We start from the raw sequence: 18,491 nt of genomic DNA on the forward strand, positions 1-18,491 counted from the left end.
TGGCGGGGACAGCGCCGGGCTGCCCCCGGCCCCGCACCGCCTGGAGCCCGGCTGCGTGCCACAGGTGTCACTGGAACGGGCTGAACTCTGTACCTGCCGCAATAGGAACTGCCCTTGTCACTGCGCACTTGCGGGGAAAACCTGCCCAGGGGAGCTCCAAGAGCGGGATGCTGGGTCTCCCTCCCTCTCTCCAGTGTTGGAGCACAGGCAGTGCCTTGGCACATCCTCACCTGGGAGCTCTGCTAAACCCGTGTCCGGATAGCTTCAAGTTTCGGATAGAAAATCTACATCAAGTGTAGATACAATAACGTATTGCAATGAGAGCTACTAGAAAACGTTCTATAAACATGTATGTTACAGTTTCATAAAACTTGTGAGATTTTTTACTACCTTTGCGCAGCATTTCGTAGGATGTGAACAGAGGTGTCTGAAAAGTGTTTTAACACCAGTCTAATGAGTCTATTTGTAAAGATGTATTAATTTGTGCATGTTGATTCGATTTTCTTCATTGGTCCATGCATAGGAGTCACCATGTTCCTGTTCCATGGGATTGCAATACTGTCATTGCTACAACAATTTTGCTCATGTTCTTTTATAGGTCTTATCAAAGAAAATGGTATTTTTTAGGTAGTTACAATAATTTTTATGCTCTCCTTTAAAAGTATTACTCTAAAAAGTTGTTCTGGGATAACTTCTTCCAAAAAGTGAACTTTTTTCTATTCTATTCTTTTGGAAGAGTTTAGATCCGCAAACACTTTTGTTAAATTCAGTCATAGCTGTAATTTTTGCCTTGAGATTTTGGTATGCTGTATACTTTGCAGTCAGTAGATGCAATAAAAAGCAGATTCCCACACGCAGTGGGCACTTACTAAAGACACTGTTAGTTTATCAGGGGTCGTTTGCCAGACCCAGCCTTTGGGCAGCAGGACTTATACACTTGAAAGCTATTTGTACCTAAGGGACTGGATTGCCAGTGCTGCCACTCTGCCCTTGTCTGTCTGTACTCTGCTGTGGCTCCTTTTCCCTTCTCTACTCCAGTTTGTACCCAGCAGTTCTCAGTTCCTTACTGTTCCATTGGGTTGGAAACCTTCTGGACAGGTGGAAAATCATTGACCCCTCTTTGCACATGGATGGAATAGAGATGTGAAGAGGAAGTTGAAAAGCCCTTCCTTTGTGGAACTCATTTTCCACCCCAGTGCCTCAGAGATAGTCATCAGGAACCACTTTATATCTCTTTGTGGCAAATGAGCTCCTGTGTTGACTTCAGGAACCTCTTTGACTTTTGGTTAAGGTGTTCAGAGGTATTATGTGACTCAGTTTACAGCAGCCATGGTAGAAACCTCAACATGTTTGCAGAGATTTCATCTCTCCCAAAAGGCTCATCCTCTAGCACAAGGCTATCCATGTGTTTAAGATGTTGCAGTTTAGGTTCACATTTCTCAGTATCCATCAGGACCAAGGAAGTCTGGGATGGATCAACGCAAAGCTCACTACACTTATCCTGAAGACAGTCAGGAAAAAGCAAATATGGAATCAAATTCTTCCTGCGGTGCAGAGAGACAAACTGAAGAAAGGTAGAGAGCCATGAGCAGTATAAGGTATTTGTGAAAAAAAGCACAGAATATGATAAGTAAACTCGAATGCTAGGGAATTAGCTGCATATTTTCCCAGGATGGTCTGCTTTTTTCAGCAGACAGTGTTTAGTATCAGGGCCACCAAACAGAATGGGAGAGTTACAACTTTATAGAAACAAGTTTCTCCTAATAAGCTATTGATAACTTTTTGTGTGTATCTCCTAGTTTAAGTGAAAACACAACTACATAGTCTACAAAGGAGACTGGATATCATGGTCTTATTTCTCAAGTATTCATTTGTGTATTTTATAATTGGAATTTCACTATTCTATAGCAAATATTTAAAATGAAACTTATTAAATCACGAATACATTTAAAGGTCCATAAAACTAACTAAAAATAATATTTCCATGTATATGGAAAGGTTTTGTCAAGAACAATCATGAGTAAATGCTAAATTTTATTGAAACTTATATGAGTTTTCTGGTTTATGTCAGAACATGTTAGGATTTTTTGTGATTGTGGATGAAGTCAAGCCATGCCAGTAGCACAGAAATCTTCCCCTAATTTAATGTTGTCACATCCTGGGCAAAGCTGGTGGGCAATCCTGCCCTGTAGGTAATCTTCCTTAGCACTTCAAAGCTATCAGAGCCTGTTTTCAGATCCTTATAATTTTGTCAGATTTGAATCATCAGGAAGCCTACCAGAAAAATGGAGAAACATTATTTGCAAGGGTGTGTAGTGACAGGGCAAGTGGTGGTGATTTCAAACTGAAAGAGAGTGGGTTTAAATTAGATATTAGAAAAACATTCTTTGCTGTGAGAGTGGTGAGGCACTGGAACAGGTTGCTCAGAGAAACTGGCTGCCTCATCCATGTAAATGTTCAGGGTCAGCTTGAATGGAACTCTGAACAACCTGGTCTAGTGAAAGGTGTCCCTGCTTGTGTCGTGCAAGTTGGAACTATATGATCTTCAAAGTCCTTCTAAGCCCAGACTGCTCTATGAGTCTATAAAATTGCTGGGTGTTAGACAGAGGCAAAGCTTTTCTGGAGCATTTCAGCAAAATCACTATTCATCATTCGGAGCATAATATTTGAAAGAATGCTTATATCAAAATCTGTTTTTATTTAAGGCATTCTGAATAAGGAAATCATTATTTCATTGGAAAATGTAGCCAACTCCCTCTTAAATGCTTCTGGTTGGAGCAGATCTGTTCTGCAGGGGTAATGTTTTTGCAGAGAACATGACATTAATTTTTGTGTGTCTGTCCATAAACATGATAATTTATTTGTTTTTGCTGATGCTGAAGTTAGACAGCACTTCAGTTACACTCAGGTGTGCAGAAAAGTTGTTTTTATTTGTGTTATTGATGATGACAGTTATTTTTAGTTGTTTTTCAAAATGAAAAAGAAAAAAAATCAACCAGTGTTAACACAACATAAGATTTCCAAACAATAACTATGAAAATATTAGCATACTTCTAGAAAGGATAAAAGGATACACTGGATTCATAAAGAGCTGGATGGCCTTTTAAAGTGATATGCATAATAATAAGAAACTTATAATTTGATCTTTAGTAGGATTTATAACCCTATTACAAGTGACTACAGTCAGCTGTTTTAAAGATCTATCAAATGATGATCTAATTAAACTGTGGAGGAAAAGAAAATAAAGACTTGTCTCATGTCTAGCCTGATATATTAATGGAGAAGGTAACAGATATTAATTGTTTCAGGAGTGATTCAGTTACAGGAAAGAAAACTAATGAGGGTGCTATATGAAGGAGAATTCCAGTGAAAAATAGAGAACAGGAAGAAACTTTCATCATGGTTCGTAAACTGCTTGTGCTTTAGCTTGCTTGGAAAACATTTCAATAACACACATGACTGACCTGTGATTCTTCAAGGGCTTTTCTCTAAATTCCAGTGAAGGGTAAGTTCCCTGTAAGGTCAAATTGTATGGACATGAATAGCCCACAGGCTACTACAAGAAACTCAGAAACACAGTGGTGGCACAGTCAATCACTCTGACTTCCAGCTGCCCTTAGAGGATAGAAGATAAAGCTATTGTTACCTGCCTGGGTTGCCTAAAGCTGTATCAGATTAAATCTTTAGTCTTTGAAAGACTGTAGGATTCTCATACTGTGCTGAGAGAGATAAAGTGTATTCCTTCACCAAGGCATCTTCTCCATTTAAAGGTGGGGAATTGCCTGATTTTGAAACTGTTTTATAATTGTGGTTATCTAGAACAACATGAAAAATGTGGAAGATAGTAAACTATTTTATATTAATAAACCAAAATGTTTCTAATCAGTGACACAATTATACCATGCAAAGTATGCAACAAATACAAACAAAGCTGGAAATGAAAGCTGGAGATCAGAGCATTCATATTCAAAATGTAACATTAGACAGCTTTGCTTACAGCTGCATCTTTAAATTCAATAGTAGCATAATGAAGGCAAAAATTAATATTCACCGTATCATTCAGTATAACCCAAATTTCTGTTCACAGCATCAGCTGGTATCTATTTTTAAAAGCAAGGTAAATAGATAGGTATACTTTTATGTCACTTATATATAAATGTTCCCTTACTTGATTTTTCCATTCTTTCACTTCCCAAGCACACTTTCACTTCTTTCACTTCTTGAACAAGAGTGACTATTCAGTATGTTGCATGCAAATATGCCATTAGCCAGAACTTTTGTAGTTACTGTCTTTGACAGAAGTCAACTTACCTGCCAGATCAGACTCAGGAATTCTGGCATTCTGCTTTATTTCTAAATGAGTTTGCATTAAAAAAAAACAAAACCACCAAACCAAACAAACAAACAAAAAACCCCCAAAACAAAACAAAACAAAAAAAACCTGATAAAGACTGCTTCAGATTCTGAACCTTCATTTTATCTTCAGATTCTGAACCTTCATTTTATCAGAAAATTTGAGAGATTTTTCAAGGCCACAGGGTCACCTAGATGTCAAAAAATATGTTTGGCAGTTGTGTTTCTTTATTATAATTTATTATGTCATTCATGCAAATTGACTTAAAATGTGTAATCAAGTATCTATGCATATTAACACACACTTTTGCTGTGTTCTGCACGTATACATGCAAACTGCATGCAACTATCCATCTATTTCTCATCCATTTGAGGGAATTATTTTTAATTTCATGCAGAGGAGTTCTGTAAAATGGTAATCTATTATGAAAAAGCCTTTGGATAAACCTTCTTCCTGAGGTAAGTTTTGTATTCTCATTTATCTGACACCTCATTTGTATTCAGGTTTCATAATTATCAGTAGAACTAGAAAATCAAAATTCATGTAGAATGTATAAACATATTCCTTCCCACTGGTTTTGCATCTAGGGTAAATGCCTATGTGGTTATTGCTGCATTTATTGTCCACTAAAAGAAGGAAAGTTATGACATAATGAATTCTGTTAAATTTCAAGAATGCTAACGTGCAAAGTTGTTGTTACTAAAACTTCAGTATATTCTTTCACAAATTTAGCTTTGCAAAATATTTCACCATATCTTTATTTTCCTTTAAAAATGTTTAACATATTTTCTAAAATACTTGTTAAGCATTCCATCTTGATACTTGAAATGCTCTTGCTCCACAGTTCTAGAATGCTTTCCTGGTGGACATCAGATCCTGCAGAGCCCTTACCGAAGTGTGCATTTTGATTCATCCCACCTCCAGCAATCAGCTATTCAGGATTTAATCTGTGACCATTCCCTGGCTCCAGGATGGTATCGCTTCATGATTTTTGATAAGCCTGCTGAGATGCCAACCAAGTGCGTGGAGGTATTGTTACAAATCACTTCATTCTGAGAAATAGATATTTTGGTGAAGAATTTTTCAGTAGGATAGGTATAAAAAATAGTATGATTATGGGGACTGATGTGGAGCAATACAAAGTTCCTATCTTCTCTAAATACTTGAATATATTAAAATGTGTTAACTGGAAAATTAAGTCTTAGCCATTGAAAATTTTACACTGAATGGGCAATAGCAGAGGATGATAAATTAAATCCCTTTTAGAGCACGCAAAAACTGTGATTTCCCCTCAGTGCTAAAGAAATTTTCTCAGTAGCAGCATAGCAGGGCAATCATGTTGTAAATGGAACTGTGTGATGGTCAGTGTGTCAGGAAGGCCATGTGAGAGCAGTATAAAGGCTTGTAGCCACATGAACCCAGTAATTGTGGAGCTTTTAAAGTCATCATGTCACAGAAAAGAGATTACTCCTAAAGTCACTTGAACTAACAGAGCTAATTGAATATTAGTTGCCTTGTCATCTGCAAGCCTCCAAAGACTCAAGAGTTGCTTGAAATATTTAATACTTCAGATGGCTAGTTCTTTATTTCAGAGCTTATTTGTAGCTTTATTTTGGAGCTTTGTTATATTCTAAGGAGATACATCTTTTTAGTTCCCCCTTGCCTTGTCATCTGCAAGCCTCCAAAGACTCAAGAGTTGCTTGAAATATTTAATACTTCAGATGGCTAGTTCTTTATTTCAGAGCTTATTTGTAGCTTTATTTTGGAGCTTTGTTATATTCTAAGGAGATACATCTTTTTAGTTCCCCCTTTTTAAAACATTTCCTTCCTCAACCTAAAAATGTCATTAGAATATTGTAGCCATGATTTTTCTACTGAATTGAAATTTCCTTGTCACAGTCTCCTAAAAAATAAGCTAAAATCCCATCAATTAAGTGCTTTTAAATGAATACAAAGCAGTTCAATCATCCTAGTGGATCAGCTGCCCATATCTCTTAGAAGAAATACAGGAGGTTAGTTGAGCCTTCGGTTGATGGCAAAGGGCGGATAAAAGGTGACATCTTTAACACCTTTAGTTGATACTCAGTGTACTCCTGCTCTGCACAGCATTTGCTGTGCTCTAATAGCATCCCACAGTCACTTACTGTAGGTTAATGGTGCAAAGTAGCTCACTAAGACATAATACAACTGTGAGCTTTTCTGAGCAAAACACTCAGATGTGGCTTCCCGTTAAGTTCCTTAGGCACTAAATTATAGCCTGTCTTTAGAAACAAACACAAATTCACTAGGTTCAGGAAAGGACTCAAGTCTCTTTTGTGTGCATTTGTATTCAGCCTTGAGAAGGAAAGTCAGCAATCCCTCTGTTATACTGGCTGAACTTTGCTAAAAGCACGTGCGAGAAATTAATTACATATGTCCCTCTAATTAAAGCACAGCGTTAACCATTTCCTGATGTTTTTCTCTGGTGCTGAAGATGAATCACTGTGGGACTCAGGCCCCTGTCTGGCTGTCTCTGAGGGAGTCAGAATCCATGCCTCGACCTGGTGAGATGAAGCAGTTAACAGCTTGTGCTACATGGCAGTTTTTCTTCAGCACTTCCAAAGACTGCTGCCTGTTCCGAATCCCTGTCAGGGTCAGGAACTGTGGGGATTTCTTTGTTTACTTTCTGCAGCCCACCCAAGGGTGCATGGGGTATTGTGCAGAAGGTGAGAAAATGCATGCTCTAACTCAGCTAAGTGTGTGTGTTTATGAGTAGGTGTTTTTCTGATTTATATCTGTCTGATATTTGGTGGAGTGGAAATGTCAGGAAATAGTTATGCTAAAATTTCTTGCAATCCTTGCTTTTAATATTGATATGATAAGAGAAATTATCTGAAATGGTGAGGTGGGTTCACTTCACCCCTCTTTAACTTACATGTAGCATTTGACTAATTTTCAAAGACCAGAAACTTAAGAATTGAAATTTTCCATATAATGAGGTGGGGTTATAAGACACATCTAGAAATCAAAATTCAGTATACCAAAATTCAGTGTAATTCATGGCACTCAGACTGTCCAAATAGCCATTACTGAACATGGATAGAATTTGTATCAGAATAAATTTTGTCTTAAGAACTTGAGCAAGCTGTGTTTATATCAATTATTATTTAGCACTGTTAGGAGTATTTTTCTTGTTGTTATTCTTATCATCTTTCTGGAGGGTATACATGTTGTTGCTAGAAGAAAATCCAACACAGAAATGCTCTACTGATATGCATTTATTAGTTCTATGAGAAAGGAGACCCTTTGCAACGTCTCCTACTGTCTTGGGCGCTTGTGCTGCAAAAGTATGTTGGTGTTGGCAGCTCAAAACTTCAGCATTTCATTATTCATGACAGATTTTTCAGATAACCAAGCCAGGGTTAAATCCTTAGAGTTATAAATACTGTGAAACAGTGACAAATTTGTGTAGTAGGAAATCCTTGTTAGCTCATATAACATGCCATTATGAAAATACTAGCAGGATTTTTATACATTGTATGCTGTATTGCTTGGAGTCATGTTCTCTGTTACTGACTACTTTCAAAAGCTTAGTAGCAAATCTATCAGTAGGCTTTCTGGTGACTTGTTGGCCCATCATTATACCTTTAGATCCAATTGTTAAGACATTCTCCAAGGGCTGAGCAAGCATGTACCTGAAACAATGAACTCTTGCACACTAGGACTTGCATTTACTTTGGATCCTGGTACATGATGAGGAAAGAAGATATACAAAACCACAGCTAGACAGCAAGCTAGCAAATTTTTACTACCTCAAAACAAAGCAGGCAAAAAGCATAATTCTGGCTTGCATCTACTGAACGCTGTAAATCTGAAACACATTTTGAGTTGAAATGCACATATTTAAGATGATGTTTTCATGTGAAGTACATTGTACTGTTGTACTGCTTTTTGTATCTAGGTTACCATGTGGCCAGTGTTTTTTCTTGAACACTTGGCAGCTCTAAATACCTGATGCAAATTTTCTGTTTGTCCTCTGCATGCTAAGGAATTCAAACATTATATCACTGAACTGTGGAACAGCAAAATCTGCTCTTTATTCTTTTTGGTGAATGGGATTTCCAGTGTTGCTGCTGCCCTTCTGATGTAGTTTGGGTAGAGTGACTAACTGGCGTTTTCATGTTTAAGTCAAGTTCTATAGCATTCAAAATACAAAACAATAGCAAGGCACAAGCAATTTTTCTTAGGCTTCTGTAAGAAACATGATTTTTTTTCAAAGCAGGTCTGCACTGAATTTTGCTGTCCAGGGTTACAGTTAAAGAATAAGTGTTCAGATGTGAATTTGGAGAGGCAAAATATATATTTAAGAGAATAGCATAATTCCTTTTTATTCACTAGCAACATGTGTAAGTATTGGCTGAGCACATCAGCAGTAAAGGTTGTAGAGGTGGTAGAATGTTCTGTACCCTTCCCCGTAGATGATTTCCAGCACAAGATGTTGTGCTAACTGCTCTCATAGCTGTTCATGGATCAGATTACAAGATTGCTTCTATTCTGAATTTTTTGCACTTCAGTTAGTATTTTGTGACATTTGGTCTATAAGAGCACTGCTGTTCATATTCTGTATGTGAATATAAAATGTAAAAACACTTTATAGTTGTTTCAGATGCAAGGCCAAAGACCTGTGATCCTGAGGGAATGGAAATCGAAGGCATCTGTAGCAGTGAGTATTTTGTTTTGATTTTCCAGGTTTTCTGTGCATCTGTGACCCAATAATGTCAGCACTTAGTGATATTCTGACTTGAATAAAAACATGTTCATGTTATCAACAGTATTGCTTGGTTTGTGGTAAAATGAGCAGTTTGGAAGTAATTTGAGACAAACTTGGATTACAAAAGTTCTTTCTCAGAATATTTTGAGTAGGTATCAAAATGTCAAAAAGTAACTGTAGTGATGCTGAATGATTCTTCAGGAGTAAAATATAAGAGAAATCTACAAATCATATTGTTACTTATTCTGTTCCTTTCTAAATAGCCTTTTTCTTTCTCCTTTTTTCTTTTTCTTTTCTCCACTTTCTTCATAAATAGTGAAGTTATTCTTCTGTAAGGCACATTCCTTTGCATGTTGCTCTCTCCTGCCTGGTAAAATAATTAATTGCATTTTATTCTCTTGTTTATGTTTTTGTTTTAGGTTTATTTGGATTGGGTTTTTTTCCTTCTTTTTCTTCCTGTTATCTAGAATGTAATCAAAAGCTCATAGAGAAGTTTTCTCCATTTAATAATTATTAGCAGGAAGATAAACATTTTTCTTTGATTCTCTTAAGAAATTATGTGGCATTTCCACATATAAAAAAGGTAAATTATTTGGGTATTATTTGGCAAAAAATATGTCAATGCCATTGTATCAAAATATGATTTTGTGCAGAATAAAAAGCACAGACCATGCTTCTGTTTGACTAGGTAACCTGGCTCCTACATCATCTCCATCTGTGTCACCACCACTTCCATCTGTTCCTGAAGTTGTAGCAGAGATGATCAAAGGCAGTATCTACCTAAGGTGTACCTTTGGCATTCCTTTTGCAAACAGCTCTGTTGGATTCATTGTCACTTGGTCAAGACTTTCTCCTGAAGGTGTCAAAGAAGAACTTACACATGAAACAGCAGTTCGTACCTTCTCACTTCTAGAACTTGATGGGATAAACATCAGACTTGGAGACAGAGTATGTTAAAACATCATTATGATTTCTTTGTGTATTTGTAAATATGGCTCAGTAGACACTTAACAGTTTTTAGAGAGAGGTCCAGCACCTTCCTGTATAATTTTTCTTGGCAGAAGCCTACTGCCTCTACTTACTTACACCAACTGCCCATATGAATATGTAAATATCACAGGAATATAACTACCATTGCCTACCACTGCCTCTGAGGTTTTGAGACTGATTGTCTCAATGTAGTGCAGTGTCCCTCCAGGAAGATCTTTTATTTGACTAATGTAAATTAAGAGGATTTTTGGATATAGCTGCATCTCAGTGAGAGGCTGTAAGAGACAGAGGTTGTGAGAAGCTGTGTTGTTGATTCATTAGATGTATATTTTTCTCTGGATGTGGGTTTGTGTCTAGGATTTATGTTTTAATCTCTGCCATCAAAAGCAGTGTGATGCCTTACCTTCCATTGTACCAGAATGAAGACTTAGGGTCTCATGGTAACTGAGAAGCCTAAGCATTGGAAATTCAATACATCTTTTACCTATATATACACTAAAATACGAGTTAATTTTTCCTGGAGGAAATAAAACAAAAACCATGGTTGGTATGCATATGTGTATGTTCAAGCTGAAGCCAGGTTGCCTGGATGACTTATGGACAGGAATAGCAATTTTTATTCCCCAAAATCATTTGGGGACTTTTGAAGACTTGCCTGACGGTGTTGGCTTAGTGACAGTCAGAAGGAAAGGCACAATCATAAGCTACCTCCTGCTGCTATTAATCACTTTTTTTTTCAGGATCAGAAATACTACATGTACGGTCAACACATCTCAAAATGGATACAGCAAAACAAAAACAAATGCCAAAACAAACACCAAACCAAAGCAAAACCACTGTGTCCAGTAGCATGAAATTGGTTCAGTGGAGGGAAGTTGCACTGAATTCCTCATCTTGAAGAAGATTATCCAGATCTATAACATCAGGAAAAATATCTAAGATCTGATGGTCATTAAACAAAATTAAAAAGCAAAAGCTATGAAATACAAAAACATAGTAGTGAATAACATGTAAACAGGTGTAAAATACATTTTCATAGATGTCATTGGTTGTAGAAATGCTCCAGAAAAGATTTTTAAGGTATTCATTGAATATTATTTGTATGCAGCCATTAGTTGAAGATATCTCTGCACCATTAGTAGAATATGCCAGGAAAATGTCCTAGGGTGCTCAGTCTGTTTCTGTTTTTTTTTTCTTTAGCAGTATTTACCTATTACCAGTGGCAACTGGTACCTTGTGGTGCAATCAGAAGACTGGCCATGGTGAATCATTGAACTGACCATGGTGGCCAAGTTTTGTCTTCATGTGACCACTTCATACCAAAAATATATTCTCTTATTCTGCTTTAACCTGCAGGTCTACTGTAGCAGTTCTTCTTTTTTCATGGAGAAGCCAGATATACAAAGCTCTTCAGTTGAGAGCAAGGAGTTTTTTGCTGGAATTAAGGTAACTTCGTAAAAACATAATGTGGTAGGAATTTTTGAGTATTGCTACAGCAGTCAGTCTTCTGACTAGATAGCACTTAAAATGTAGAAACTGTGAATTAATTGAACCTGTTGTCAGCTGAGGTGGACATAAATTTGTCCAAAAGCAAGAGAGTCACAGTTTGTGTGCTCCCAGGTACTCAAGGTGCAGGAACGCTGAGTTGGCACCTTGCACACACAGTGCAAACCACACACAGGTTTCCAGCACTGGAGCTGACTGGTGCTGTGCTCATAAAGTTTGAGGGCACAGCCTGAGCCAGCCTGGTCTGGGCTTGGAGAGGGGTAGCTGGAAGATGGGCTGTGCTGTGCCGCCTGGTCAGAGGCCAAGCGCCAAACTAGTTTTAGTTCCTGCTGTGGATGGAGCTGTAGGGACCCATTTGCTGGCCAAGAATGAGACCCCAGTTCTGGAAGGACAGACTGCATGTCAATAATTACATATTGGGTACAGTCCTGCTGACTTAGCCTGAGCCTGTTCCTGTAGGATCAGGGCCCAGGTTTCTCTCATGGAGGTGCAGTTCTGCAGTGTACCCTGCAAGGAGGCAATGTGCTCTCTCTGTTTCCCTGTGAGGCTGCATTCAGGACCCCACCCATCCTACCAAGCTGAGCTGTAGGCCCCTGTTACTGATTGAGTTTCTGATTATCCATTTTCAGTGATCCATACTGTAAGCTTGCAGAGAGGAATCCCAGGAGAAATACAGTGCTTCCAAATTCTTTTGGAATTGTTACCTCTAGGTAGCTTCCTACTTCCTACCTCCCACTCTAGGCAGCTTCCCACTGCCTTCCACCCTCCCACCCACTCTCCACTTTGACAGTACACAAAGCTGTTTGTATCTTGACTTCCAAGGATTACTAATTTTTGTGGTGAGGATGTGGTTTGCTAACTCCCTCCTTTCTAGCTAAGCCTTTTTCTTGCCTTTGCCTTATCCTTGCCCCTTTACCCACCTCTTCAAGACCATGGCTGCTGTGTTTGCATCTTCTCCTCAATATGCTGCTGCTCCTCAGCCCATGTAAATAAGCACTCCTAGCTGATTAGGAAGCAGTGCTGCAGTTTACTCACAAAGATTGCATTTTAAGCACAATTTCTTCTGTGCTAGATACATCCAGAAACATATGATATATCAGAAGATGGGAAGGAATACAGACTGACAATAGAAAGTACCATTCCTATTCCTTGTCCTGAATTTAGCCAGCTAAAAAGTGACTGCAAAATCTCATTAACATTAAGCAGTGTTGATGAAGGTAAGTATTACCTTGATTTTGTTACATTTTTTGTATTTATTTTTGTATATTTTTTATAAATACTGTGCTGGTTTCCTTCTTCAGAGAAGTGATTACACTGTAAAATACTTTCTAAAATGTTAAAGTATTATGAGTGTGTATGATGCTGCTGAAAATATGAAAAAATTACTTGTTGAAGTTTGCAGGTGTTTTGGTAGACACTGATATCAGAGCTACATTCTTTAACTTGAATAGAATACTCTAATACTTGTAAAGTTTATAATTCAGGTAATTTTGTTTATGTGTTGCATTGCAAGTATTATATATGCAGTCATTAAGTAATCATTTTTTACTCTTATAGCCATTTTCTGTAATATTTTCTCAAGCACAAATCCTGTGAACCAGGAGGAGCCTTGCCTATTCAGACAACAATTTTTTTCACATTATCAAGCCTATCATGATTTCCATTTGTCTGTCAAACTGGGGAATGCAAAAACATTGTCTTGGGTGTGTATATGAAGAGGTAGAGAGGTTTTTTGCATGATCAAACCAAACCCAAGAAAAATGCATAATTATTTTAATTTATGAAAGTGTGTGTAAATAAGTTTATTGTTACAGATTCTCCATATGTAGTATGGAGAATGTGGCTTATTTAGAGAAGGAGCTCACTAATGATGTATTTTCTTTAAAACAGGTAAAGAGCAGTTAGGTCTAAATTTGGCTCTTTCTTCTTGTCATGTGGATCTTCTCCAGAAATCCTGCAATGATGGAATCTGTAGTCAAGCTGTAATTTATTTCAGTGCTGTGACAGACTTCATGCAGGATGGAGACAGGATTACCAGAATTGCAGTCGAACCTGTATCCAGTGAGAATTTCCTGTGGAATGGCTATGTTCCAGAAAGCACACAGGTTGAAAATCTTTGTGTTAAGATCTGTAACCTGTCCAGAAGTGTGTCTGGTGTTAGTGAAGCTTTTATTTCAGTTGTGACTTGCTGAATCACACCAAAATTTCTAAGTGGTTGATTTTAGTTGCTTTGTTTTTTCTTGAAATTCTGTGTTCTTATTTGCATTTTTTGTCTTATATTTTAATATTGAAGTAACTACTAAGATTGATTAAAAGTATAATATAATATACTTATTAGAATGCAAACTACTATCATAAATAATGTAGCTGAGTGCGTTTATTTCCTAACGTCACATGTTTTATTTTTTTTTCTTTGTTTTGAAGATTACAGTTAAGGATCTACCCATTGCCTACTGTTACTCATTTACCGACCCTCATATAATTACTTTTGATGGAAGGTAATTAGTGGCATGCTACTCTTAATTTTAAGTGTGTTTGGAGTATTTTTGGGTGGGGTTTGGGGAGTGTGTTTTATTTCTTTAATTATTCCTATATTTATTCTAAATTTGTGGTGGTGATACAAGTAAGCTGTAGTTTCCTGCAATTGCACTGAGTGGTTGACAATTTTTTTTGACAATAAGGATTAATGTGCTTTAGTTGGTAAAATCTTGCCAGTTATGATGAGGTTTGTAGTATTTGCATTTCTAAAGGCAGGTTTTGTGGTTGTGGCAAGAGAATGAAGCAAATGGATAAGTGGAGTGGTAGCTGTGGAGTCTGTTGACTGCAAAAAATAGAAATGTTCATGTATTAAATATGAACCATGACAAAATGATTGAATAAACAAAACTTTTAATGCAAAGATGTTTCCAAATAAAAGCATAGTTTCCCTATTTCTGTGTGTCAGTATCAGAATCCTTGTAAGGATCAAATTGCTAGAAGCTGTCTGCTGTCTGAGTAGCATTTTGCTGCATTTATTGGTGGCATTGAAAGCAACTTACTGACTGCTGTCACTTGCACATCACTGGCCAAAAAGGACTTTGAAGCGAAAACAGCTTTCGTAGCCACAGCTGGTTTTGGTGTGCTTCTTTCTTACAAGATATTACTGATTCACAAAGGATGTCTGAACAAACACAGGCGCCACACCTGGGAGTTTTATGTTCTTTGTTCAGCAGAAGCACATTTCAAGCAGCAGAGTGAGAAGGTGAGGATATGTTGCCTCCAAAAAAGGATGTTCAACCCATACATGAACTTTGACTACTACTACTAGTAAAGTCAATGGGCTTATCCTGATCTTTCTGTTTCTCCTTCAGTAGAAGTTTTAGGGATATCTTAACTGGGCATTGTAACAATGGATGCATTGTGATCAAGCTTTCTCATGAAGCAATGTTTTCCTGCAATGTGATCTGTCTGTAAGCATGATGCTGCAGAGAAAGAACTTTCCTTTTTAAGGATAAATTATGTTGCTACTTTATTTTACAAACTGAGGAAACAAATTACCTACTGAATTATGGACAATCCAATGCAGTCCCAGTAGTGCAGCCATCTGCAGTTTGTCTGCTGCCCCATTATACACAAAGCAAATTGACAGGCTACAATCAACTGTCAAATGCCATTTATAGCCAAGAGGCTATTAAACTTACAGCAAAAGTTTAGGGGTTTTCTTTCTGTTTTTTTCTATTTTTTTTCTTGCTGCTGAATCATTAAATTGGCTATTTTAACCTTGCTTCAGGGGACAGATGGCTAACCCTAAGGAAAAAAAGCAAGTTTGCTATTTATGGTTTTCATCTTAAATGATCATTGGGAATAAGCACTCCCCATCTCCATCTTAATAAAACAGGCCTTTTTAAAAGGATGTGACTTTCTAAATCATTTTGTCAAGGGTGCTTGTGCAGCTTTCAGCAGCTGCCCCCACATGCACACTGCTATGCATCTTATTGCTCTTGCTGCATAGGTGTCACATTGTAGACACACAAAGCTTGAGAAGTACCCTCCATATGCACTGTTAGAATCAAAGAATAGCAGTAGCTTCATGCTTATGTTTCCATTCACAGCCATTGTCTATGTATATTCCACTCATGATCCTTCTTTTCTGCTTGCTTGCTGTAAAAACAAGATTTTTTTTTTCAACTTAGAGCTGTTCAGAGGAAGATATGACGGTGTTGGCTCAGGGTAAAGCTGTGTTTTGCTCCTTGAGCTGTAATGTTTTTTCTGACTTGAGAAAATGAGTTTCAGTATCAATGTTCGCCAAATACTAGAAATCTGTTTGAAAATAGGGTTGCTGACATGTAGTGATACTGTTATTTCACAACCAAAGTGATATCATGTGCTATTCTTTTGATTCCAGAGTCTATGACAATTTTAAAACAGGAACATTTGTTCTCTATAAGAGTACATCTCGAGATTTTGAAGTTCATGTTCGCCAGTGGGACTGTGGAAGCCTTCACTACCCAGCATCCTGCAACTGTGGCTTTGTTGCTAAGGAAGGAAGTGATATAATTGCATTTGACATGTGCAGTGGTCAGCTCCATGAATCACAGCCACACTTATCTGTAATAAACAGAGACACAACAGGAAGCAATGTCAGAATCACTGAATCCTACCTAGGAAGAAAAGTAACAGTAAGTGGTAAATAATTGCTTACAGAATAGGTAAAATGAAAAATCAAGTTTCTCATGAGGCTGTTTTCAATCTCATTTTAGGTTCTGTTTTCTTCTGGAGCTTTCGTTCGTGCTGATGTGAGTGAATGGGGGATGAGCCTAACGCTTAGGGCACCCAGTTCAGATTACAGACATACAGTGGGACTCTGTGGCACCTTTGATGGAAATGCAGAGAATGACTATCACACTGCAAGTGGCATGGAAATCCCAAACCATGCTAATGTTCCTTTTTCTTTTATTAAGGAATGGAGGTAAAAAAATGCTTCTCTTGATGAATCAAATGCCACCATTTTTGGTTCTCCCGTTTGCTTCACACTCTTAAAAACTTGCCAAAATAAAAAAAAAAAAGACTTTGCTTAAGTTTTTAAGTTGATATTAGAATGTCATAATTACATTCCATAATTAATTTAAGAGAAAATTTAAAGTAAGTGTTTAACCTCTATGATGTAAGATTAGTTTGATTAGGTTTGGAACAAAGAACCAAGGCATGCCGTAAATATCCACTCGTCTCAATTCTTTTATAAATTACTCTTGAGGTTTTGTGTTTTAATTGCTGTTTAGATACAACTGTGTGATGCAGAATTATGCTGTAGAAGTATGAAACAACAAAGAACAAAAAAACGTTAATACTTTAGTAACACAAAGAAAATAGTTCAGATGATACAGTTTCACCTTTTCCTTTCCTCACTAGAATTTTACCAGGAGAGAGCTTGTTTGACAAGACACCTGCTTTGTTAACATCTTCTAGAAAAATGTTCTTCTGTGACTGTACACTTGAAGATGCTGGATTATATCAACCAGCAAACAATCTGGAGACAGTTACTCAGTCAGAACCTCCTCTGTCGTGTAAAGAAAGTGAAAATGGTAGATTTCTTTCTTTGATACCAAGACTGGATGTCACTGCTGAGTATCTTGGTCCTGCTGATCTTGTCAGGGGCTTAAAGAAACGTTCGTCTACACATGAAATGGATTCATCTACACTTCTGCAGAGGCAGAATAATCAAACCAAACTTCACAAAAAATCGCTATTAAACTCACGGCACTCTGCCATCTCAGAGGGAAATACTGATACAGAAAGAGAGGGAAGTTCAAGCTTAGACATTAGGAGGAATTCTCACTATTACAGCAGTCATTTTCACAAAACTCAATCTGCTACAAGTAGAGGGAAGCGCCAAAACTATTATGAATACCATCCAGTATTTGTCTTCCAGAGTCTCAGCCAAACAGATTTAGAGGGATATAGTTATTTTTTCCCAGAGGACCATGCCACTGACACAGATGAAAAGCTCCTTCCTTCTTGGCCCACACCTTCAGGCCTTACTGAATCTAGTGCTCTGTTCCTGTGCCAGCAGGCAGTAGCCAATTCCAGCATAGGAAGGTCCTGTGGTGCCCTCCTTGGCCAGCGAATAGGGGATGCCATCGATATGTGCCTTAAAGATCTGCTGCTGAAAGATGACCTCAGCTGGGCAGAAGCTTCCTTAGCTCTGCTGGAGAATGAATGTGAGAAAAGAATTTTAGAAGAAATAAATTACAGCCCACAGGAACTTGAAGAGTCAGTTGAGAGCCTGCTTACTGCTCTGAAGTGTCCCAGTCTCTGTAGTGGTAATGGAGAATGTACCGAATGGGGCTGTGCATGTTTTCAAGGCTACAGCTCATATGACTGCAGCATGCTGTCTGGTAAGTGGGGAGGGCATGAGATTTACTGCAATAATGTTCTCAGTGTTTGTGCAAAATGTATTTTTTTTGGCTTCCTTTCTCTCCTGCTTTTGTACATGAGCAAGGGTTCTCAATTGTTTAGTTACAGTTTACTACAGCTGTAATTATTTTGCATTCAGCCTTCTTGTTTCCAAGGCCAAAACATGAGCTTAGTTTCTAATAGGTCAGATTAAAAAGTCCCTTTGCCATGCAGAGTGTAGCCCCAGGAGACTGTCAGTGTTTCCACATGCTGTCTCCTTCAGGGAAAATATGCCACATTCATCACTCCCTTAGTTTTTTATAGTTTATGTGATTCTGCTTATTAAATATCAGTGGGATGTTTTTGTCTTCAGTGATGTTACATCTCTGTAAGCTAACTGTTAGATGGGATGGGAGCAGAATTGGTAGTCCAAGAAGAAAAAAGAGCTGTAGCAAATAGTGCTGGGCAGGGTTTTTTCCATTTTCAGTAGGTAAGATATTCACTAAAAATTCAGTTGAA

The 18,491-nt window shown here is 37.7% G+C and overlaps 1 protein-coding gene across 1 annotated transcript in view; it reads left to right on the forward strand.

Moving 5' to 3' along the window:
* The window catches only part of VWDE (von Willebrand factor D and EGF domains), a 61,831-nt gene that overhangs the window by 24,244 nt on the left and 19,096 nt on the right, over positions 1-18,491 (forward strand). Inside the window, exons 2-12 of the mRNA XM_031066818.1 lie at positions 5,199-5,383; positions 6,828-7,059; positions 8,991-9,056; positions 9,793-10,052; positions 11,451-11,540; positions 12,673-12,817; positions 13,491-13,705; positions 14,025-14,098; positions 15,985-16,258; positions 16,340-16,548; positions 16,989-17,974. Coding sequence (XP_030922678.1) covers positions 5,199-5,383; positions 6,828-7,059; positions 8,991-9,056; positions 9,793-10,052; positions 11,451-11,540; positions 12,673-12,817; positions 13,491-13,705; positions 14,025-14,098; positions 15,985-16,258; positions 16,340-16,548; positions 16,989-17,974 — 2,736 coding nt within the window. The remainder of the gene's footprint in view (positions 1-5,198; positions 5,384-6,827; positions 7,060-8,990; positions 9,057-9,792; positions 10,053-11,450; positions 11,541-12,672; positions 12,818-13,490; positions 13,706-14,024; positions 14,099-15,984; positions 16,259-16,339; positions 16,549-16,988; positions 17,975-18,491) is intronic.

Source organism: Geospiza fortis, unplaced genomic scaffold, assembly GCF_000277835.1.
Source record: "Geospiza fortis unplaced genomic scaffold, GeoFor_1.0 scaffold138, whole genome shotgun sequence".
Classification (NCBI taxonomy): Eukaryota; Metazoa; Chordata; class Aves; order Passeriformes; family Thraupidae; genus Geospiza; species Geospiza fortis.